Genomic DNA, 22,050 nt, shown 5'->3' on the forward strand with positions numbered 1-22,050 from the left:
CTTCTCAAGCTTTAAAAGAGAATTTGAATTATCTGATGATCTTTTTAGAATGCAGATTCTGACTTCAGGGGTGGGGCCTGAGATTCTGCATTTCAAACAAGGTGATGCTGATGCTGCTACAGTCCCAAGGAAGGGATTTTTACCATTAAGGACCTAAAAGAAGCTCACACTTGTTCCAAATAAAGGTGGTTTTTTTTTTTTTAAGTTTTTTATTTATTTGACAGCAAGAGAGGGAACACAAGCAGGGGGAGTGGGAGAGGGAGAGGGAGAAGCAAGCCTCCCGTGGAGCAGGGAGCCCGATGCGGGGCTCAACCCCAGGACGCTGAGATCGTGACCTGAGCAGAAGGCAGATGCTTAACGACTGAGCCACCCAGGCGCCCCCAAATAAAGGTTTTCTAAAAGAGACTTATGTGTACGTGTATGTACCAGTTTAGTGTGAGCACAGTGCTTGGCACACAACAGGTACTCGGAAGAATGCATGCATGTGAATAGACCTCTGGGTAAAAGAGAGATGTAGGAGTTATATCTAAGGAGAGTGCCTATTTTGAGAAGAGCAAAGGAAAGGTATGTCCCCCTAGAAAGTGGATCCTTACCTTTCCTGACAGGTATGAATGGGGAAGTAATCAAAGGGTAGTGGGTAAAGGGATTGATGTCTGCTAATGTGAACTGAAATGTGATAGAATTTGGAATTAACTTGGCAGGCCTGGGCATTGATTTTTGAATACTCGTAACAGAGGCAGTTGGAGGGTTTTCTAGTTCTTCCACAGGGAGAGTTCAGGTGTGAACTGTGGCTCAGGAGATAGGGTAATTTCCAGGATTTCAGATTTGCAGAGATTGCTGCTGCTGTGTCACTCAGGGTTGGTGCGCAATGGCTTTTCCCTTCATGGAGCTGACTTAATGCTGAATGAATAAGGGGGGAAAGGGTTCATGATTGAAAGAGGGGCATTTTTAGGGATCGTCGACCCGCTATTACCATGAATAATCTGAAGGATCCTCTGCAGTGGAGGTGGGATTTGGAGCGGTATCTGACATACGGCCTCTGTGGGTGTTGGAGGCAGGGAAAATGAAGGGTGGGAATCGGCTGGCGGCGAGAATGGGGGTGGTTGGGAGATCCTGTGACCAAGGCTAGAGAGTCCAAGGACAGCTCAAGCCCACCGGTCCACTCTACTCTGGAATGCGAATCCCAGCTGCGGCTCCAAACCGCAGCTCTGGAGGAAAGGGCTCGATCTGAAAGGGCGCGGGAAGTCTGAAGTTTTCCCGCCACTGGTGAGGGCGTGGCCAGTGACGTCAGGGCTCCGCCTTCACAAGGTGGTGGACGGAGGGCTCCGCCCTTAACAAGATGGCGACACTTGTGGCACCGGAAAGAGCTTCTAGATTTCGCCTCGATCCTGCCACCAAAGTGGAGGCGGGACTACCTTGTGGAGTGTGCCGCCCCTTCCGCCGTGCGCCCGCGCCGCGCGATGACGTCACAATGGTTCCGCCCTCATCCCTCCGGGTTCCCGAGTTCCTGAGTCTTGAGCGTCGGCAACCGTAGTGACGCGTATTGCCCGGAGGATGGCGGACGCCGGCTTGCGCCGCGTGGTTCCCAGCGACCTGTATCCCCTCGTCCTCGGCTTTCTGCGCGATAATCAGCTCTCGGAGGTGGCCAATAAATTCGCCAAGGCAACAGGCGCTGTGAGTGCGGCCTTGGGACAAGGGCTGGGGTGGGATGACCACAGGTCTTCGGGCCCTGACATGTTTAGGTTTCCGGGTACCGAGGTCTGTAGGGTCCGCCAATCCAGCCTTTGTGCCGAGCTCTCGGCGGTGACCCGAGAGCCTGGAGTCCCGGCACCTGGTCTCCCATGAAGTCTCACTAGATAGCATTGAGTCTTGTTGCTTTTTTCTGTTGAGCGGTGCAGCGACGGCAGCGTGGGATCCTCGTGGCCCAGGTCACGTGGCTGGCGGAGTGCGGCGTGGAGAGGGAGCGTGGTGTCCCACCGGAGGCGTTGGAGGCTCTTGGTTCCTTCTTGGGTTTTACATTGGTTGATGCAAAGCGTGACGACCTTAACTCTCAGTCGAATTTACCCCGGACTCAAAGATAAAATTGCTTTAGAAATGAGGGATGGGATTTTCGTTAATAAAGAAGAAAGTGAAAGAGAGTAGAGACAAAAAGCAAAATTGAGCATCATAGCCCTGCCAAGCAGTGGGCTTGGATCTTTGACTTTTGGAACCAAACACATCTAGATTTGGGACCAGGCTCTGTTTTCTTAAAATGTATAATCTGAACATCTTGCTGAACCTCTCTGAGTTTGTTTCTATTCCTAAGGGAGATGCCATCATCCACTTTATAAGATTTTTGTGAATTTCAGTAACATGATAAATATGAAGTGGCAATTCCAGTGCCTCGTGCTCAGGAAGCATCAGTGAGTGAAAGCTGTTATCATAGTTATGGTAATCTAGGATGTTCCAAACACACGTAAAAAGTGGACTAGGGATGTGAAAGGTTTGGAATCTCCCTAAAGAAAAGCTATCATGGGGCACCTGGGTGGCTCAGTCTGTTAAGCGTTTGCCTTGTTCAGGTCATGATCTCACGGTCCTGGGATCAAGCCCCACGTTGGTCTCTGCTCAGTGGGAAGCCTGCTTCTGCCTGTGTCCCTCCCCCTGCTTGGGCTTGCTCACTTTCTCTGTCAAATGACTAGGTAAAATCTTTAAGAAAAAAAAAATATGATGCATGGGAAAACATCTTGAGAGAGGGTATAGTCTTTGACAGTCTTCTTAGCCTTTGACTAAGACGATAAGTTTATTCTTTGTGGCAGCATCAGGCTGCACAAGGACAGAATCAAATCAGCTTCAGAAAGGACTTCCTTAAGCTGGGACAGCCTGCCGTGTGATCTCCTACAACTGCTTTCATATTGGAACTGTTTTTTGAATTGACCATTAGGGAGACTGCAAAAAGTATTTTCACAATGGGCTGGATGGAATTGGGCCTTTCATAATAAGGATTTTTTTTTTTTTTAAAGATTATTTATTTGAGAGAGAGAGAGAGAGCATGAGAGGGGGGAGGGTCAGAGGGAGAAGCAGACTCCCTGCCGAGCAGGGAGCCTGATGTGGGACTCGATCCTGGGACTCCAGGATCCTGACCTGAGCTAAAGGCAGTCACTTAACCAACTGAGCCACCCAGGCGCCCCAGAATCAGGATTTTTTTTATATGACAAAAACTAATCTTTCTGGAAGACTTACTAAGGGCCAGATGGTGTTTCCAGATGCTAAGTCCTCTATATGCATTATCTCTAATTCTCTCAACAACTTAATAAGATGTATAGTATTATCTCCATGTTATAGAGAAGTAAACAATCTCAGAAAGATTAAGTAATTTGCTCAGGGTCACACAGTAATAATAGGCAGAGGTGAGTTTCACGTCTGTACACTTCTAACTCTGAGCCTATACTCTTGTTGGTACTGTAATGCTTTGCAATTTTTTTTGCATCAGATAATCTATATCAGTGTAATTAATAGCTGAATGTAATTTTGTACTGAGTATATAACTTAGCTTTTTAACCAGTATTGGAGGCTGGATTCCTATGATTTGGTATTATGAACCACATTTCAGGAAACACCCTCTTCCGTTAATGTTTGTGTCCTTGTTTCACAGGTAGGGATAAATTCCTAGACAGTGCATTGCTAGAGTAAAGAGAAAGCACAATTTTTTTTTTAAAGATTTTAAAAAATTTTTGAGAGAGTGTGCATGCGCGAGCACGAGGGGGGCAGGGGCAGAGAGAGAGAGATGTAGACTCCTTGCTGAGCAGGGAGCCTGTCACTGAGCTGGATTCCAGGACCCTAGGATCATGACCTGAGCCGAAGGCAGATGCTTAACCGACTGAGCCACCCAGGCACCCTGGGAAAGAAGATTTTTTAAAAGGCTTTGATAAATAGGATTGACTAGGGATAGATGGTGACAGAAACTGTAGGAGTAACCCAAGTTTTTGATGTCAAAAATTGGGAAGTACATAAATAGGTTATTTTTCAAGTAGGAGAAGTCTCACAAAGATGTAACAATTACACGAAATATAGCAGGTATAAAAGAGGTCACTTTTTAAAGATATTGTTTATTTATTTGAAAAAGAGAGCGAGTAGCACGAGCAGGGGGGAGAGGGAGAAGCAGACTCCCTGCTGAGCAAGAAGCCTGATACCGAACTCCATCCCAGGACCTGAGATCATGACCTGAACTGAAGGCAGACACTTAACTGGTTGAGCCACCAGGCACCCCAAGCAGGTCATTTTTAAAGAGAGAATAAAATAAAATCTGGTTTCCCCCTAGAACAACAGGATAAAATTTTCTTACTAAGTTATTTTTTTCTCCTATAGACCCAACAGGACGCCAACGCCTCTTCTCTCTTGGACATCTACAGCTTCTGGCTCAAGTAAGTCTTCCCTGTACCACTGTGACTGTTTTTCCCCCAAGGAGTTGGGCTGTGTTCCCTGGTGTGGGATGGTCCTGATCCCCCAAAAGTTAGCCTCATCTATCTCAGCAGGTCCACCAAGGCCCCGAAGCGGAAGTTACAGGCAAATGGACCAGTGACTAAGAAGGCTAAGAAGAAGACTTCATCCAGTGACAGCAGTGAGGACAGCAGTGAGGAGGAAAAAGCCCAAGGACCTCCAGCTAAGAAAGCTGGTAATGCTGGACAGGGAATTGGGGTTAGTGGTTCCCAGAAAGGAATTTGTAGCCTGCCTGTACCACATGGCTGATTCTCACTGGGGTCTGTGGTTTTGTTCAGTTGTACCTGCCAAGCGGGCCAGTTTGCCTCAGCATCCTGGAAAGGTTGCAGCCATAGCATCAGAGAGCAGCAGCAGTGAAGAATCCAGTGATGATGAAGAGGACAATGACAAGAAGAAAAAGCCTGTTCAGGTTTGCAACTTGAGGAAGGAAAGAGGTTGTTTAAGGGATTAGAAAGAAGAAACCTAAAGTCCTGGCTTGTAGCTTGGAACCAAGGGATGGCAGTGGGTATATAACAGGTGACCGTGGGGGTGCCTGGTTGGCTCAGTCAGTAAAGCATGGGACTCTTGATTTCAGGGTTATAAGTTTGAGCCCCATGTTGAATATAGAGATTACTTAAAAAATAAATAAATAAGGGGCGCCTGAGTGGCTCAGTCGGTTAAGCCTCCAACTCTTGGTTTTGGCTCAGGTCATGATCTAAGGGTCCTGGGATCTAGCCCCCATTGGACTCTGCTCAGCAGAGGGTCTGCTTCTCTGCCTCCCTCTCCCTCTGCCCCTCCCACCACTCCCAACCATGTGTGAGTGCGCATGCGCCCTCTCTAAAATAAAATGAATCTTTAAATATATAAAACATATATAACAGGTAACCATGGAAGAGAAAATAGATGTATGAAGTTTGGAAAGGATACGTGAGGGTGAAGTTATACCCTGAATCTAGGAACCCATTCTCTTTCCCAGGCAGTGGTGGGGGAAGGGGGAAGAGGGAGAGGGAGAAGCAGACTCTCCACTGAGCAGGGAGCCTCGCTTGGGGCTTAATCCCAGGACCCTGAGATCATGAGCTGAGCTGAAAGTAGACGCTTAAGTGACTGAGCCACCCAGGAGTCCTCTTTCTTCCTCCCTCCCTCCCTTTCTACCTTCTTCCCTTCCCGTCCCTTCTTTCCCTGTTCTTTTTCTTTCTTTCTTTCTTTTCTTTTCTTTTTTCCTTCCTTCCTCCTTAAGATTTTTGAACTATTTTTAAGTAATCTCTATACCCAGTGTGGGACTCAAACTCATAACCCCAAGATCGAGTTGCATGCTCTACCCACTGAGCCAGCCAGGCACCCCAATATTTTTGTGTCTCATGAAGAATTTGGTGCCCTTTCCAGAAGCTATCTTTTTTTTTTTTAAGTACACTCTGTGTCACACATAGTGCTTGAACTCCTGACCCCAAGATCAAGAGTTGCATGTTCTACCAACTAAGTCAGCCACGCTTTCTCAAATGTTGTCTTGCTCAGCTTTCTTTTGCTCTTACTGCTCCATTAGCTCCTAAAAAATAAAAGTCTACCATGGTTTCCACCTTAGGATGCCGTTTGGGTACCCAGAACCTCTTGCTGATTCTCCTCATTGTGTGTTTCCTTACAGAAGGTAGTTAAGCCCCAACCCAAGGCAGTCAAAGCTCCTCCTAAGAAAGCCGAGAGCTCTGATTCCGATTCAGACTCAAGCTCAGAAGATGAGTCACCAAAGAACCAGAAGCCAAAGACAACACCTGTGGCAGCTAAAGCTCAGACTAAAGGCTCAGGCAAACCAGGTACTATTTCTGTTCCCAAGAGACCAGGCTGGGGACTAGCTTGCTCTGGGGACCGGTATTAAAATTGCTCATTCAGGGGCACCTGGGTGGCTCAGTCGGTTGAGCTTCTGCCGTCAGCTCAGGTCATGATCTTAGGGTCCTGGGATTGAGCCCTGCATTGGGTTAAGATTCTCTCTCTCCCTCTCCCTTTGCCCTTCCCCATCCCGTGTGTGCATGCTTGTGCACGTGCCCTCTCTCTCTCAAAAAAATTGTTCATTCAGCACAGGGGTGAAATGGCACTGGTTGTTGAGCTAGAAGTATTGATTAGTGTCTCTCCCACCCCTTAAAGAGGCTTTTTATTGGGATTAGTAACTGGAGAAACAGTCTGCAGTGAGGAAAAATGTGTTTTTAAAATGGTATCCAGAGGCACCTGGGTGGTTCAGTTGGTTGGGTGTCTGACTCTTGATTTCAGCTTGGGTTCTGATTCCAGGGTCGTGGGATTGAGCCCCATGTTGGGCTGCACTCAGTAGAGAGTCTGCTTGAGGAATCTGTCTCCCTCACCTCCTCCCCCCAGTCTTGTGTGCTCTGTCTCTCTCTTTCTCTCTCAAATAAGTTAATCTTTTTTTTTTTTTTTTATCTTCTCTTAAAGATTTTATTTACTTGAGAGAGAGAGAGACAGATAGAGAGAACAAGAGCGGGGAGGAGAGGGAGAAGCAGGCTCCCCGCTGAGCAGGGAGCCCAGTGTGATGCGGGGCTCGATCCCAGGATGCCTGGTCATGACCTGAGCCGAAAGCAGACGCTTAACTGACTGAGCCTCCCAGGCGCCCCTAAAATAAATAAATCTTTAAAAAAAAAAAAAAAGGTATCCATTTGCCATTCTTGTTCATTTCATAGATGATTTACATTCCCACAAATGCCATTCTGTTATGACCGCTTATACATCTATCGTTTGTGCTTTTTTTTTTAAGATTTATTTATTTGAGAGAGTGAGACAGAGAGCACAAGATGGGGGAGGGTCAGAAGGAGAAGAAGACTCCCTGCTGAGCAGGGAGTCCAATGCGGGACTCGATCCCGGGACTCCGGGATCATGACCTGAGCCAAAGGCAGATGCTTAACTGACTGAGCCACCCAGACGCCCTCCTTTGTGCTTTTCATTGCCATCATTTCTCCTCTGTATTCACTCCGTAGGACATGTGAGAATTTAAACTCTTTTCTGTAATATTCTTGTGATGACAGGTTATGATTTATAGGAGTTTCTCTGAATGGAAGTTGGAGTGAAAGATTTCATAGAGCACGTCTGAATTATTTACATCATATCTTTTTTATTTTCTTTTTAAAGATTTTATTTATTTGAGAGAGAGAGAGCGAGCTTACACATGAGCTGGGGGAGGAGCAGAGTGAGAGGGACAAACAGACTCCCCTCTGAGCCCAGAGCCTGACACAGGCTTTGATACCATGACCCTGATCATGACCCGAGCCGAAATCAAGAGTCGGACACTTAATGGGTTGAACCACCCCGGCGCCACTACATCGTATCATTTGTTAAAGATAGTTTTCTGCTTGAAATTGGTCAGGAAAGTCATCTTTTGATAGTCAGCCGTGGCAGTCCCTCATGCCTGCCCTAAAGGCAAGAGAATTGATAGGCTCCTAAGTTCTGAGCTAACAGGTTTCTGTGGCCCATTAAGGCCTTGATACTTCTTACCGTATTTTTCCCTTCCTAGGTACCCCAGCTCGGCTGGCGTCTAAGCTAGCCAACGGTGAGGTGGCCGGCCGCAAGAGCAGCAGCAGCAGCGAGGACTCAGAGGCTGCAGCAGCCATACCTAAGAAGGTTTGGGCCATAACTTCTACCAGGGGACCCGGTTGGGGTTGGTGAGGGTGTCTCCATTTCTTGGCAAGATTAGTTGGACCAGCTTTTTCCTGTGGTAACAAATTTTCTGTATGATGCAGACTGTACCTAAAAAGCAAGTTGTGGCCAAGGCCGCAATGAAAGCCACAGCTGCCCCTCCCCAAAAGAGTTCCAGCAGTGAGGACTCCTCCAGTGAGGAGGAGGAGGAAGAGCAGAAAAAACCTATGAAGAAAATGCCAGGTGAGGTTTGTTTTTTTTTTTTAAGATTTATTCGTTTTTTAGAGAGCACAAGCAAGCACACACGTGTGGTGGGGGCAGGGGGAGGGGCAGAGGGAAAGGGAGAGAATCCCAAGCAGACTCCCTCCTGAGCATGGAGCCCCACCACAACACTTGTCTTTTTTTTTTTTTAAGATTTTTATTTATTTCATTTATTTCAGAGAGAGAGAGTGAGCACGTGTGCACAAACGGGGCAGCAGCAGAGGGAGAGGGAGAAGCAGGCTTCCCAGTCCCCTGGGATCATGACCTGAGCCGAAGGTAGACGCTTAACTGATTGAGGAACCCAGGCGCCCTGACACTTGTTTTTGTTTTTGTTTTTTTAAACAGGTCCCTATAGCTCAGTCCCTCCGCCTTCTGCTGCCCTATCCAAGAAGTCCCTGGGAACCCAGGCTCCCAAGAAAGCTGCAGAGAAGAAACAGCCTGTGGAGAGCAGTGAGGACAGCAGTGATGAGTCTGGTGAGTCCCCACCCATGGAGAATGGGTCTGGGGAGTAGATGAGGAATATAAAAGACAAAAATGCCACTATGCCTTTTGTTTTTCACTGAAGCAAGACAGTGCTTAAGTTTCTGTGTGGGTCTTTGCAGCCTCCTTTTTATTGCTTTTGGTTGGGTTGGGACTCTGGTCCCAGCCTAATGCCATAGGTTCTCTCCAGATTCAAGTTCTGAGGAAGAAAAGAAACCCCCAGCTAAGGCAGTGATCTCTAAAGCAACCACTAAACCAGTTCCAGCAAAGAAGGCGGCAGACAGCTCTTCAGACAACTCAGGTGAGGCATATGGAGGCCCTCAGGGCATTGGGAGTTCCAGGGGCTCTCTTCATTCTGATTTATATGTATTCTTTGCTCTCTCTCTAGACTCTGACAGTTCTGAGGATGAAGCTCCTTCCAAGCCAGCCAGTACCACCAAGAATCTACCAAGTAGGCCGGTTGCCACTCCTAAGCATCCTGCAGCTAAACCAGCCACAGCTCCCAAGCAACCTGCAGGTAGTGGCCAGAAGCCTCTCACCAGAAAGGCTGATAGCAGCTCCAGCGAGGAGGAGAGCAGTTCTAGTGAAGAGGAAAAGACAAAGAAGACTGTGGTCACCCCCAAGTCCAAGGCAGCCGCCAAAGCAGCTCCATCTTTGCCTGCCAAACAGGCCTCCCAGGGTGGTGGAGACAGCAGCTCTGATTCAGATAGCTCTAGCAGTGAGGAAGAAAAGGAAGAGAAAATGTCAAAATCTCCAGTTAAAAAGAAGCCACAGAAGGCAGCAGGAGTTGTAACCTCTTCCAAGGCAGCTTCCACAAAGAAAGCAAAGGCCGAGAGCAGCAGCAGTTCTTCCTCTGATGATTCCAGTGAGGAAGAAGAGGAGGAGAAGCCTAAGGGCAAGGGCACTGTAAGGCCACAAGCCCTCAAGACCAATGGGACCTCTGCACTGACTACCCAGAATGGAAAAGCAGACAGGGATAGCGATGAGGAAGAAGAAGAAAAGAAAAAGGCAGCAGTGGCAGTTTCTAAGCCAGGTCTGTATCCAAAGAATCTGTCTCCTTAGTTTGTTCCCCCAAATATGGGTGGGATATACACTTGGGGGATGGGGTAGAGAGAGGAGGCCCACGATTAGGTTTCCAGTTGCATGCCCTGGGTGTGGGAACCCGGGAGGAGGAACATGAAACTGGTCTCCTGAGTCTGGCTTTTTGTTTCGTAGGTTCAGGAAAGAAGCGGAAGCAGAGTGAGGCTGCCAAGGAGACAGAGACTCCTCAAGCCAAGAAGATAAAGCCCCAGACCCCCAACACATTTCCAAAAAGGAAGAAAGTAAGTTATCTTATTTTCTTCTCAGGAGCCAGCCTTTAAAGAGTAGAAAGGGGCACCTGGGTGGCTCAGTTGGTTAAGCGTCCGACTCCTGATTTCCTCTCAGGTTGTGATCTCAGAGTCGCGAGATTGAGCCCCGAGTAGGGCTCTGTGCTCAGCGCGGAGTCTGCTTGAGATTCTCTCTCCCTCTGCCCCTCACTCCATTCTCTCTGCCCCCCTCAATCAATCAATCTTCAAAAAAAAAAAATAACAGTAGAAAAAAAATCTGGGATCATCTTGACAGCTCTCTGCCTGGCCTGGCACTCGTGCACATGTGTAGCTAAGGAGGGCTTTTCTGTTGAATGGCCACTCTGTCTTTAACTTATTTCTTACTTCATTCTTCTCTAGGGAGAAAAAAGGGCATCATCCCCATTCCGAAGGATCAGGGAGGAGGAAATTGAGGTAGATTCTCGAGTGGCAGACAATTCCTTTGATGCCAAGGTGAGGGGAGAGGGTGTTTGTCATTCTTAAGGGGGATGGATGGAAGAGAGGGCAGCTTTTTGGTTCAGGTTGCCTTGAGCAGGGAGAAGAACGTAACAGGGCCTTGATGTTGTTCTTCCGTGTATTAATCACTTCTCTCTGCTTACCAGCGGGGTGCAGCTGGAGACTGGGGGGAGCGCGCCAATCAGGTTCTGAAGTTCACCAAAGGCAAATCGTTCCGGCATGAGAAAACCAAGAAGAAGCGGGGCAGCTACCGGGGAGGCTCCATCTCTGTCCAGGTCAATTCCATTAAATTTGACAGTGAGTGACCTGGGGCCATCTGTGGTGAAGCCGGGGTGATGATCCAAGACCACTTACTTTCCCCAGTGGACCTGGGAAACCCTCAGCTCTATTAAGAAAGGGTCTTGGTGAGGACAGCAGTTTAGAATAGGTCCGAAGACTTTGCTTCGTAACATCCTCTCTCGTCCTTTTCTGTGTTCGTAGTTTTGTACAGATTTGTTTTTGAGTGTTGAGTAGCAAGGACAACATAAGGGGCGTGTTCTTTTTTAAGAAAAAGAAAAATTTTAGTTGTCATTCCCTCTCCCTGTTCTGTGAAAGTCCTCATACTAAGAAATTTGTATATTTTATATTAAATCATTTCCTATTGATTTTTGTTGTGATTTCACAGGTGGGTTCCCACAGATAAAATCTTAGCTATTGCCTAAGACGTAGTAAAGGTCACATTATGAGTTTTTGTAATTGGAGAATTCTGCCTGTTGTGCACATTTCATCCGTCCTACCCCTCACAGCTTTGGGAAGGGGCAGTTAAGAGTGGTAAATGTATGTGTTCGCTAAGCATGCACTGTGTAGTTTATACTCATTCATGGGGTTTAGGACTGATGTTTTCAGCGAGCATGGACTTAATTACTTTTTGGGATAAAATTTACTTTTGTTACAGGCAAAATTCTGGTGTAGTGTGAATGCCATGCGGTTAGTCTAAATATTTTGTTTTCTGTAATTTTAACATCTAATGTTTGCAATACGTGTTTAGTTTTTTAATTTGAAAACATAAACTTTTCTATTGTTCAAAGACTTTTTTTGATGACCCTTCATAGTACTAAATTGAGGACTGCATTTCCTTGTTTTTTACATTTTAGAGAACAAAATAACTATGAAAAGTATATATCACTTGGTATTTCTGTTTTAGTAACTGGTGACACAGAATTAGTTTCATTAACTCCTATGTGGTTGGAAATCACTGATCAAGGTGAAAGAATAAAAACTATAATTAAAAACTTCAATCCTCAGTAGGAATTAGATTACATTAGTCAGGCAAATTTATAGGTAACCTGTGTGTGTGCTGATGGAAATGGGAAGAACCTTTATAAAAGCATATTAGGGGGTAAAACTCAAGTAGGGTGGGATTGGGAGAGCATCCCAACAAGATTGTTGTGTTTTGTAGTTGGAACAAGGGAGCAATTGATGTGCCCCTTTCAGAACCTTAATTGTCAGTAACAGTGGAGGTAACAGTAAAAGCCAGTGAGCAGAAATACAACTCTGAGGCCAAGTCGGCTGATCATAAAGCTGTAGGAGATGACAGTGTTTGGCCAGAGCAAGATGGGAAGGGAAGAGGCAACAGCAAACTCTGGAAGCTGGGACTGTTCCTGAGCTGGGGAAGTGTGCCCTAGCTTCATGGATGAGGGAGGTGTAGGTTTTAAGATTAGCCTCCCCTTGTTTGGATTCCGTACTTGCGAAGTAACTTGATAGTAAGTTGGTTTTCCATGTAACTGCCTCTAGGAGGAACATGCACCATTCATGCTGACATAGGTACATCAGTCTGCATGGTAAAAGTTACCCATCTTACTACAAAACAATAAACTGGCTGGTTTATAACGTGTCTTGGGAGTTTTTTATTGTGAGTCCAAAGCCCTCCCACCTACTCAAACCAGAACAATTTGCCAGTTAGAGGGCTGGAGTGAGACCTGTGAGTTCACTGCAGACCTTCTTGGCAGCAGCTTGCTGGCTTTTCTTGGCCATACCTTGTCTCATGGTGCCTTGTCCAGGCCGTAGTCCAGAATGTGCACAGTCTAAACTGGGGTTGGCAGAATGGCCTATGGGTGAGTCCAGCCCATGGCTTCTTTCTGTAATGCTTAGACGCTAAGACTGGCTTTTACATTTTAATTTTATTTATTTGTTTTTAAGTAGGCACCACACCCAACATGGGGCTTGGTTTTTTACATTTTAAAAGTGCTTGAAAGAATATGTGGCTGACTTTATGTGGCTCACAAGGCCTACAGTATTTACTAATTGGCCCTCTGTGGAAAACGTTTGCTAATTCCTGGTCTAAATCAGTGATTTCACAACACTGGCTGAAAATTAGAATCATCTGGGAAACTTTTTAAAAATACTAAGACCCAAGGGCCCATCCCAGACCACCTGAGTCAGACTCTGGTACTCTCTGGTGGGGCCTGGGTGTTAGGACTTTTTTTTTTCTTTTTTTTAAAGCTACTGGGTGATTCTGATATGAGCAGCTGAGGTTGAAAACCACTAATCTGAGAGTGTTTGAAAATAATTGAATTGGGGTGCCTTGCTGGCTCAGTCGGTTGAGCATCCGACTTTTGTTTTCCGCTCAGGTCATGATCTCGTGGGTCACGGGATTGAGCCCTGTGTCGGCTCCGTTCTCACAGTCTGCTGGAGATTCCCTCTCCCTTTGCCCCTCCCCTGCTTGTGGGCACACTCAATGTCTAAAATAAATAAATCTTAAAAAAAAAAAAAACTGGTATTTTTTTCATTCCTTTCATGCTTTCATTTTCAAATATACTTGTTAAATCTAATAATATAAAATGAAAATTAAATTTTCATCTTAGCTCAGTTTCCTGGGACTTGATTCTGTGTCTTCACAGTTTCTCTGAATGTATTATTACATGCTTCCACTCATATTTTTCCTTAGACAAATGGGGTAGCAGTGTTTCATATGCAGTGTTTCGTAAGTTTGGAGCTCATTTTATAACACAGCAGCTCATTTTTAATGGCTGCATGGTACTCCATTGTATGGAAATAGTATGTTATTCAAAGCAGTAATGTTGGTAGATGTTTTGGTTTTTTTCAGTATTTTGCTACTACAAAAGAACCACAGTGGTTATTCCTTTTCTTTTTTTTTTTTTTAAGTAAACTCTGCCCCCAGTGTGGGACTCAAACTCATGACCCCGAGATCAAGAATCACATGCTCCTCTGACTGAGCCAGCCAGGTGCCCCGCACAGTGAATATTCTTGTACACAAAACTGAGTATCTGTGGATTAAAAAAAAAAATTTTTTTTTTACAAGAGTTCATTCTTAATTGTACAACGGGATCTAAGACCTAATTCTAGCTATAGATGGCAACATGCTATGATAGGAAAGCCAGATGTTTATTTTTTTTTAAGATTTTATTTATTTGACAGAGACACCGCGAGAGAGGGAACACAAGCAGGGGGAGTGGGAGAGGGAGAAGCAGGCTTCCTGCAGAGCAGGGAGCCCAATGTGGGGCTCAATCCCAGGACCCTGGGATCATGACCTGAGCCAAAGGCAGATGCTTAACGACTGAGCCACCCAGGCGCCCCCCTTTTGCCACATTTCCTAATTCCACTTGTGGCCCGGGGGCCTTTCCCCATGGCCTTCATTTTTAGCTCCTCCTTGAGTTTCTTCTGTTTCTGCTTGAATGTCTTCCTTTTTCTTCTCTGATTGCTGGGACTTCCAGTACTATGTTGAATAGAAGTGGCAGGAGTGGACATTTCTGTCTTGTTCCTGATCTTAGAGAAAAAGCTTTCAGCTTTTCACTGTTGAGTATGATGTTGATTTGGCATATATGACTTTAATTATTTTTTTAAAGATTTTATTTGTGGCACCTGGGTGGCTCAGTCGGTTAAGCGACTGCCTTCAGCTCGGGTCATGATCCCAGGGTCCTGGGATAGAGCCACATGTTGGGCTCTCTGCTCAGTGGGGAGCCTGCTTCTCCCTTTCCCTCTGCCTGCTGCTCCCCCTGCTTGTGCTCTCTCTCTCAAATAAATAAAATCTTAAAAAAAAAAAAGATTTTACTTATTTGAGAGACAGCGAGCATGCACCAGAGTGGGGGGAAGGGCAAAGGGAGAGGAGAAAGAGACTCCCAATTAGATGTGGGGCTCGGTCTCACAACCCTGAGATCATGACCTGAGCTGAAGGCATAGGTTTAACCGACTGAGCCACCCAGATGTCCCTGGATTATTTATTTATTTATTTACTTATTTTTAAAATACTTATTTGACCCACACTGGGGGTAGAGTTTACTTAAAAAAAAAAAAGGATAAGAGCACAAGCAGGGGGAGCAGCAGGCAGAGGGAGAGGGAGAAGCAGGCTTCCCACTGAGCAGGGAGTCCAAAGTGGGGCTCCATCCCAGGACCCCGGGATCACGATCTGAGCTGAAGGCAGATGCCTAACCAGCTGAGCCACCCAGGCGCCCCTATTTATCTTTTTCTTAATAATTTGTAAGTGCTCTTGATGTATTAAAGGGATTAGCCCTGGGGCGCCTGACTGGCTCAGTTGGTGGAGCATGCAACGCTTGATCTCGGGGTTGTGGGTTCAAGCCCCACATTGGATATAGAGATTACTTAAAAATAAAATCCTAAAAAAAAACAGGAAGAAAAATAAAGAGATTAGCCCTTAATCACAGATTAAAGTTTTTTTTCAAGTATTTTCATTTTAAAATGGAATATAATATGTATCCATTAACTTTTCTCCTTAAAATAGATGAATAATTTGTAAGCTTGTTGTTTTGTTTTGTTTTTAAGTTTTTTATTTTATTTAAGTAATCTCTACACCCAGCGTGGCACTCAAACTTGTAACCCTGAGATCGAGTCACATGCTCTTCTGACTGAGCCAGCCAGGTGCCCCAGCTTATTGTTTATTGTTTAAACTATGACGTATTTATTTTTTTCTTTTGCATTTTATAAATATAACCCATCCTAGCCTTGTTTGCCTTTTTAACTTAGTAGACCTCCTTTTCCCTTAGGGCCTTGCAAAACTCAACCTGCTATATATATACATAATGTGTGTGTGTGTATGTATGCAGGTAAAGTGTTACACAAATGAAGCAGTTTAGTAAATTGTTCAACAGCATTTACTAGAAAGATTACTTAACCCCTCTGAGTCTACTTTCTCATATTTAAAATGACAGAGTATTTTATTATCTTGTCTGTAAAATCTGACTACCCCAGAGGACTGTTGTAAGGATTGAGGATTTATCTAAAGCACTTAGTACAGTCCCTGGCACATTGTAAGGACTCTCTGACTGCCACTTGCACAATAAAAGAGGATTTGGGGAATAACACTCCTTGGTGTCCTTGTGATATGCAACATACCTTTTGAACAGTCTTTTTTTTTTTTTTTAAGACTTTATTTATTTGAGAGAGAGAGAGAGAAACAGCATGAGAGGGGAGAGGGTCAGAGGGAGAAGCAGTCTCCCCGCTGAGCTGGAAGCCTGATGTGGGACTCGATCCCAAGACTCCGGGATCGTGACCTGAGCCGAAGGCAGTCGCTTAACCAGCTGAGCCACCCAGGCGTCCCTTGAACAAAGTCTTGAATCGTATCTTAGAGTTAATGGTTATATCCAGGCAATATTTTTTTTGTTGTTCTTTGATGTTTATCTATTTAGCATCTTCATTCATGATGCCAAATATTGATACACAGAATTGATCCTATTTCTTAGGAACTTTAGGTTTGTGAGGGATCTAGAATTCCCACCCAATGCTGATGGGTTCTGGAACTGTTGCTGAAATCCATAAATTCAGTGGATCCACACATCATAGCTCATGCCCCTCATGCCCCTCTGCCATGTACTTACTTCATATGGACAAAAGGTAGGAGATTTTCCAACGCCTTGTAGGTTTGCGCTTTGCAGGTTATGTCCTCACTGCAACCCAAACCTGTTAGATCAAGGTTTCTCACCCTCAGCACTGGTACCATTTTGGACCAGATAATTCTTTGTTGTGGAGGACTGTCCTGTGCTTTGTAGTTTGTGTGGCAGCATCCCTGGCCTCTACCAGTGGGTGTCAATATCATTTCCCAGTTTGGGCAACCAGAAATGCTCTTGATAGATAGCTAGGAATAAACCTAACCAAAGAGGCAAAGGATCTTTTCTCAGAGAACTGTAGAACACTCATGAAAGAAATTGAGGAAGATAGAAAGAAATGGAAAAATGTTCCATGCTCATGGATTGGAAGAACAAATATTGTTAAAATATTGTTAAAGTGTAGGTAGAATGCTACCTAGAGCATTCTACACATTCAATGCAATCCTTACCAAAATACCATCAACTTTTTCACAGAGCTGGAACACATAATCCTAAAATTTGTATGGAACCAGAAAGGACCCCAAATAGCCAAAGGAATGTTGAAAAAGAAAAGCAGAGCTGGTGGCATCACAATTCTGGACTTCAAGCTCTATTACAAAGCTGTAACCACCAAGACAGTATGGTACTGGCCCAAAAGACACATAGATCAATGGAACAGAATAGAGAACCCAGAAATGGACCCTCAACTCTATCTATGGTCAACTAATCTTCGACAAAGCAGCGAAGAATGTCCAATGGAAAATCAAGACATCTTCAACAAATGGTGTTGGGAAAATTGGACAGCCACATGCAGAAGAATGAAACTGGACCATTTCCTTACACCACACACAAAAATAGACTCCAAATGGTTAAAAGACCTCATTGTGAGACAGGAATCCATCAAAATCCTAGAGGAGAACACAGGCACCAACCTCTGTGACCTCAGCCGCAGCAACTTCTTGCTAGACACGTCTCCAAAGGCAAGGGGAACAAAGGCAAAAATGAACTATTGGGACTTCAGCAAGATAAAAAGCTTTTGCACAGCAAAGGAAACGGTCAACAAAACCAAAAGACAACCGACAAAATGGGAGAAGGTATTTGCAAATGTCTCATCAGGAAAGGGCTAGTATCCAAAATCTATAAAGAACTCATCAAACTCAACACCCGAAGAGCAAATAGTCCAATCAAGAAATGGGCAGAAGACATGAACAGACATTTCTGCAAAGAAGACATACAAATGGCCAACAGACACATGAAAAAATGCTCCACATCACTCGGCATCAGGGAAATACAAATCTAAACCACAATGAGATACCACCTCACACCAGTCAGAATGGCTAAAATGAACAAGTCAGGAAATGACAGATGTTGGTGAAGATGTGGAGAAAGGGGAACCCTCCTACACTGTTTGTGGGAATGCAAGCTGGTGCAGCCACTCTGGAAAACAGTATGGAGGTTCCTCAAAAAGTTCAAAATAGGGGCACCTGGGTGGCTCGGTCAGTGAAACATCTGACTTCACCTCGGGTCATGATCCCAGGGTTCTGGGATCAAGCCCTGCGTCGGGCTCCTTGCTCAGCGGGGGGGTGGGGGGGGTGCCTGCTTCTCCCTCTCCTTATGTCCCTTCCCCTGCTAGTGCTCTCTTTCTCAAATAAATAAAATCTTTTTTTAAAAAAGTTGAAAATAGAGCTACCCTACCACCCAACATTTGCACTACTGGGTATTTACCCTAAAGATACAAATGTAGTGATCCAAAGGGGCACCTGCACCCCAATGTTTATAGCAGCAATGTCCACAATAGCCAAACTATGGAAAGAGCCCAGATGTCCATCGACAGATGAATGGATAAAGAGGTTGTGGTAAATATATACATGGAGTACTACTCAGCCATCAAAAAAATGAAATCTTGCCATTTGCAATGATGTGGGTGGGACTAGAGGGTATTATGCTAAGCGAAGTAAGTCCATCAGAGAAAGACAATTATATGATCTCACTGATATGTGGAATTTAAGAAACAAAGCAGAGGATCATAGGGGAAGAGAGGAAAAAATAAAACAAGATGAAACCAGAGAGGGAGACAAACCATAAGAGACTCTTAATCTCAGGAAACAAACTGAAGGTTGCTGGAAGGGAGAGAGGTGGGGGGATGCGGTGATGGATGTTAAGGAGGGCACGTGATGTAATGAGCAGTAGGTATTACATAAGACTGATGAATCACAGATCTGTACTTCTGAAACCAATAATACATTATATGTTAATTAATTGAATTTAAATTTAAAAAATGGAAAGATAAAATAAAATTTTAAAAAATGCTCCTGATAGTGCTACAAGTCCCCTGGGAGACAAAATTGCCCCTAGTTGAGAACCACTGGGGAAACAGCTGAGTATCAAGTGATTTGCTTAGGGTCGATAAAACTGTAACTTGTGGCACACTGAGATAAGAACTCAAGTCTCTGTCTTTTGAATATCCATCTACCTGAATTCGGCATTGTTTGATTGTCTATATTGTACCAGCCATAGAACTCTTTGAGAGCTCAGTGTCTAATGGGGGAAGTTGGACCTGGGAACAGTTCTGTACACCATGCTGAGTCCTGACACCAACGGCCAGAGTAGCACCTCAAAGGGGACAAGCAAGGAAAGACTTAGCTGGTGTTGGCCCAGGATTCCGAGAAGAGTAGCAGCTTCACATATAAGGAAGGCACATGCCATGCAAGAAATGGAAATTTTCTAGTAGGAGAATAGGGACTTTTTAGGATGGAGCAAGTGGAGGGTGTGTGGGAGGTAGGGGCAAGATAATGCTGTCTGTTCAATGACAGTGGCCTTTTGTACCTGGATCAGGAGTTAGTACTTTGTTTGGTCCACCCATGTATGTTAGGGGATGCGTATAGTCCAGTGCAATGCTCCTGGCACTAACACAGCTGCCAGGAAAGCCAAGTTACTGGTCACTGAGTTCTCTCCTGCTCCCCGCAGAACCTGCTTAAACTGTCTGCAGTTACTAAAGAGGCCAGTAGATGGGGCTCTTGCCCACTGCTGTGTGAAGGTTGGCATCCTTACTCCAGTTACATTCAACAGACTCAGAGAACCTGCTGTCAACCTTTGGATACAGAAATGAATAAAACAGGCCCTCATTTGAAGACCCTTGGTTCTGGAGAGTGGAGAGGGGAGGCCCTCTGGTCTCTAGTCTGTTCTGGTTATCTATGAGAGGTGACCAGTTAACCTGAAAGTTAGCAAGAGGCAACATGGCTTATAAAGGAACCACAATGTTCACCATAGAACCCTCAGCCTTCCCCTCAGGTTTTCACAAGGGGGACTACCTACAGGTCTGCACTCCTTATGGAAACTGCAGACCTGTTTCCTTCCTAGGCTTGAGAGCTCAGAGGCTCTGGCACTCTTCCCTTGTCTTGCCTGTGTCCCCTCCTCTCCTAGCATAATCCCCTTATGGAGCTCCGGATTGAGAACGAACGGCCAGGCTTCCACCTCGGAAGTGGGTTGGAGGGTGGGGGTGGGGGACAGAGTATTTCAATAAATTAACCTTCCAGACACAGAAAAATCATCCATTTAGCAATTATGAGTGCTTGCTATGTGCCAGGCACATATGTGATTCTGTGTGAGAGATAATGAGGATACAATCATGAATGAAAAAAAAACAAAAAAACAAAAAACAAGACACAGTCCCTGCAACCAAAGTTTACCCAGGCTAATGAGAGGGCAAAGATATTAATCATTACAAGTAAATGCATAAATATAAACATAAGTGCAATGAAAGCAATGTGAAAGAGCTATGAGAACATGTAATGGGCAGCTGACCCATGTGGTGGTGGGACTTCCTCACAGATTGGGTGACCATGTAATTTATAATCTAAACGGGGATGCTTTTGAGGGTGAAAGAACAGTTAATTTGGCTGGAGATAAACAGGTATAAACTGAGAGTGCCCTAGGTATGCCAGGACATATGGTCACCATAGTAATAGAAATTTTTACTGAGGAAGTGATGTTTCAGCTGAGATTTGATGATGAGAGTTAATTAGGTGAAGGTGCCTTGTGTGTTTTTTCCAGTTAAAGGGAATAGCATGTATAAAAGCCTTTTGGTGAGAAGCAGCATGATGGAGACCCCAGTCTGAAAGAAGGTCTATGCAGAATGAGGAGGAAAGCTGTGTAAGATGAGGCTAGAGACCTACATAAGTATTAGAGCATGCAGAGCCTTTGTAAGGCATGTTTAAAATTTTGGTCTTTATTCTGAAGGCAATAGGAAACTATTGAAGAGTGTGTGTCTTAGCTTGGGCTGCCGTAACAAAATACCATTGATTGGGTGGCTTATAAACAAATTTATCTCACAATTCTGGGGGCTGGGAAGGCCAAAATCAAGATGCAGGCATATTTGGTTCCCGGTGAGAGCTGTCTTCCTGGCTTGCAGTGGCTTTTTGCTGTGACCTCTCATGGTGGGGAGGGAGAGAGCAAGCTCTCTGATCTTTTTATAAGGACATTAATCCCATCATGGAAGCTCCACTCTCATGACCTCATCTAAACTTAATTACTTGCCAAAGGCCCTGCCTCCTCATACTATCACATTCAGAGTTAGGACTTCAACAAATGAATTTTAGGGGGACATATTATGGAACAGTGAGTATATATGTATGTGTTTTTAAAATTTTTTTATTGGGGAAAATTTCAAATATATACCAAAGTGGAGAGAACAGTATAATAAATCCCCATCTTCCCATTTAGCTCTTATCAATCCATGGTCTGTCTTGTTTTATCTCTAATACCCCAACCCATACCTTTCCCCAATCTCTTCCCATTGGATTGTTTTTTTGTTTTTTGTTTTTAAAGATTATTTATGTGTCAGGGAGAGAGGGAGCACACAAGCAGGGGGAGCAGCCAGCAGAGGGAGAGGGAGAGGCAGACTCCCCGCTGAGCAAGGAGCCCAATGTGAGCCTTGATCCCAGGACCCTGGGATCATGATCTGAGCCGAAGGCAGATACTTAATGAAGGAGCCACCCAGGCATCACTCTTGTATTTTTTTTAACAGAAAGTTTGCTTTCTCATTTAGTCAAATGCTAGATATCTTCCATTTGCCCCTCCATATACACTTTCTACCTTTCTCCACTGGCTCTCTGCCTGGGGAGGTTGACCTCTAGGAACTACGCCATTGGGCTCTGTGCCCTTTGGCTTCCGGTTGAGTTTGGTCCAATGGGGTGTTCCAGTAGGATAGTATAAGAAGGTGGAGAATGAAAGGAGATATCTATTTCTTCTCCTTCAACCTCCTGTGTCCTCAAATAAAAAAATCACTGCTCTTCTTCAGGCAGTCTCCTTTGCAAATTTTTTCCATCAGGGATCAGAGCTCCTTATGGTCACTGCTTTTGCTCAGGTGTGGTAACATCCTGCTGCCTGTAGCTCCCAGTCAAAGCACTGTCTTAAATTCTCCTGTACCCATACTGCTGTAAGTAATCTTTTTTTTTTTTTTAAAGATTTTATTTATTTATTTGAGACAGAGAGAATGAGAGAGACAGAGAGCACATGAGAGGGGGAGGGTCAGAGGGAGAAGCAGGCTCCCTGCCGAGCAGGGAGCCCGATGCGGGACTCGATCCCGGGACTCCAGGATCATGACC

At 44.9% G+C, this 22,050-nt stretch overlaps 1 protein-coding gene across 4 annotated transcripts; it reads left to right on the forward strand.

The window, feature by feature from the left end:
* The first annotated feature begins 1,506 nt into the window (after positions 1-1,506).
* Positions 1,507-13,228, forward strand: NOLC1 (nucleolar and coiled-body phosphoprotein 1). Of its 4 annotated transcripts, none has more exons than XM_044916586.1 (13): positions 1,507-1,674; positions 4,345-4,400; positions 4,509-4,651; positions 4,755-4,885; positions 6,095-6,260; positions 7,970-8,067; positions 8,187-8,325; positions 8,689-8,817; positions 9,014-9,124; positions 9,212-9,856; positions 10,039-10,145; positions 10,530-10,622; positions 10,772-13,228. In XM_044916586.1, exons 1-13 carry the CDS (start codon positions 1,555-1,557, stop codon positions 10,928-10,930), a joined length of 2,097 nt encoding a protein of 698 aa, XP_044772521.1. In that variant the 5' UTR covers positions 1,507-1,554; the 3' UTR covers positions 10,931-13,228. The 4 variants fall into 4 exon arrangements, with proteins under 4 accessions (XP_044772521.1, XP_021555209.1, XP_044772520.1 ...); XM_021699534.1 differs by having other exon boundaries at positions 4,512-4,651; positions 7,961-8,067; XM_044916585.1 differs by having other exon boundaries at positions 4,512-4,651; positions 7,970-8,092; positions 8,182-8,325.
* The last annotated feature ends 8,822 nt before the right edge of the window (positions 13,229-22,050 follow it).

Source organism: Neomonachus schauinslandi, chromosome 6 (genome assembly GCF_002201575.2).
Source record: "Neomonachus schauinslandi chromosome 6, ASM220157v2, whole genome shotgun sequence".
In the NCBI taxonomy this organism is placed as follows: Eukaryota; Metazoa; Chordata; class Mammalia; order Carnivora; family Phocidae; genus Neomonachus; species Neomonachus schauinslandi.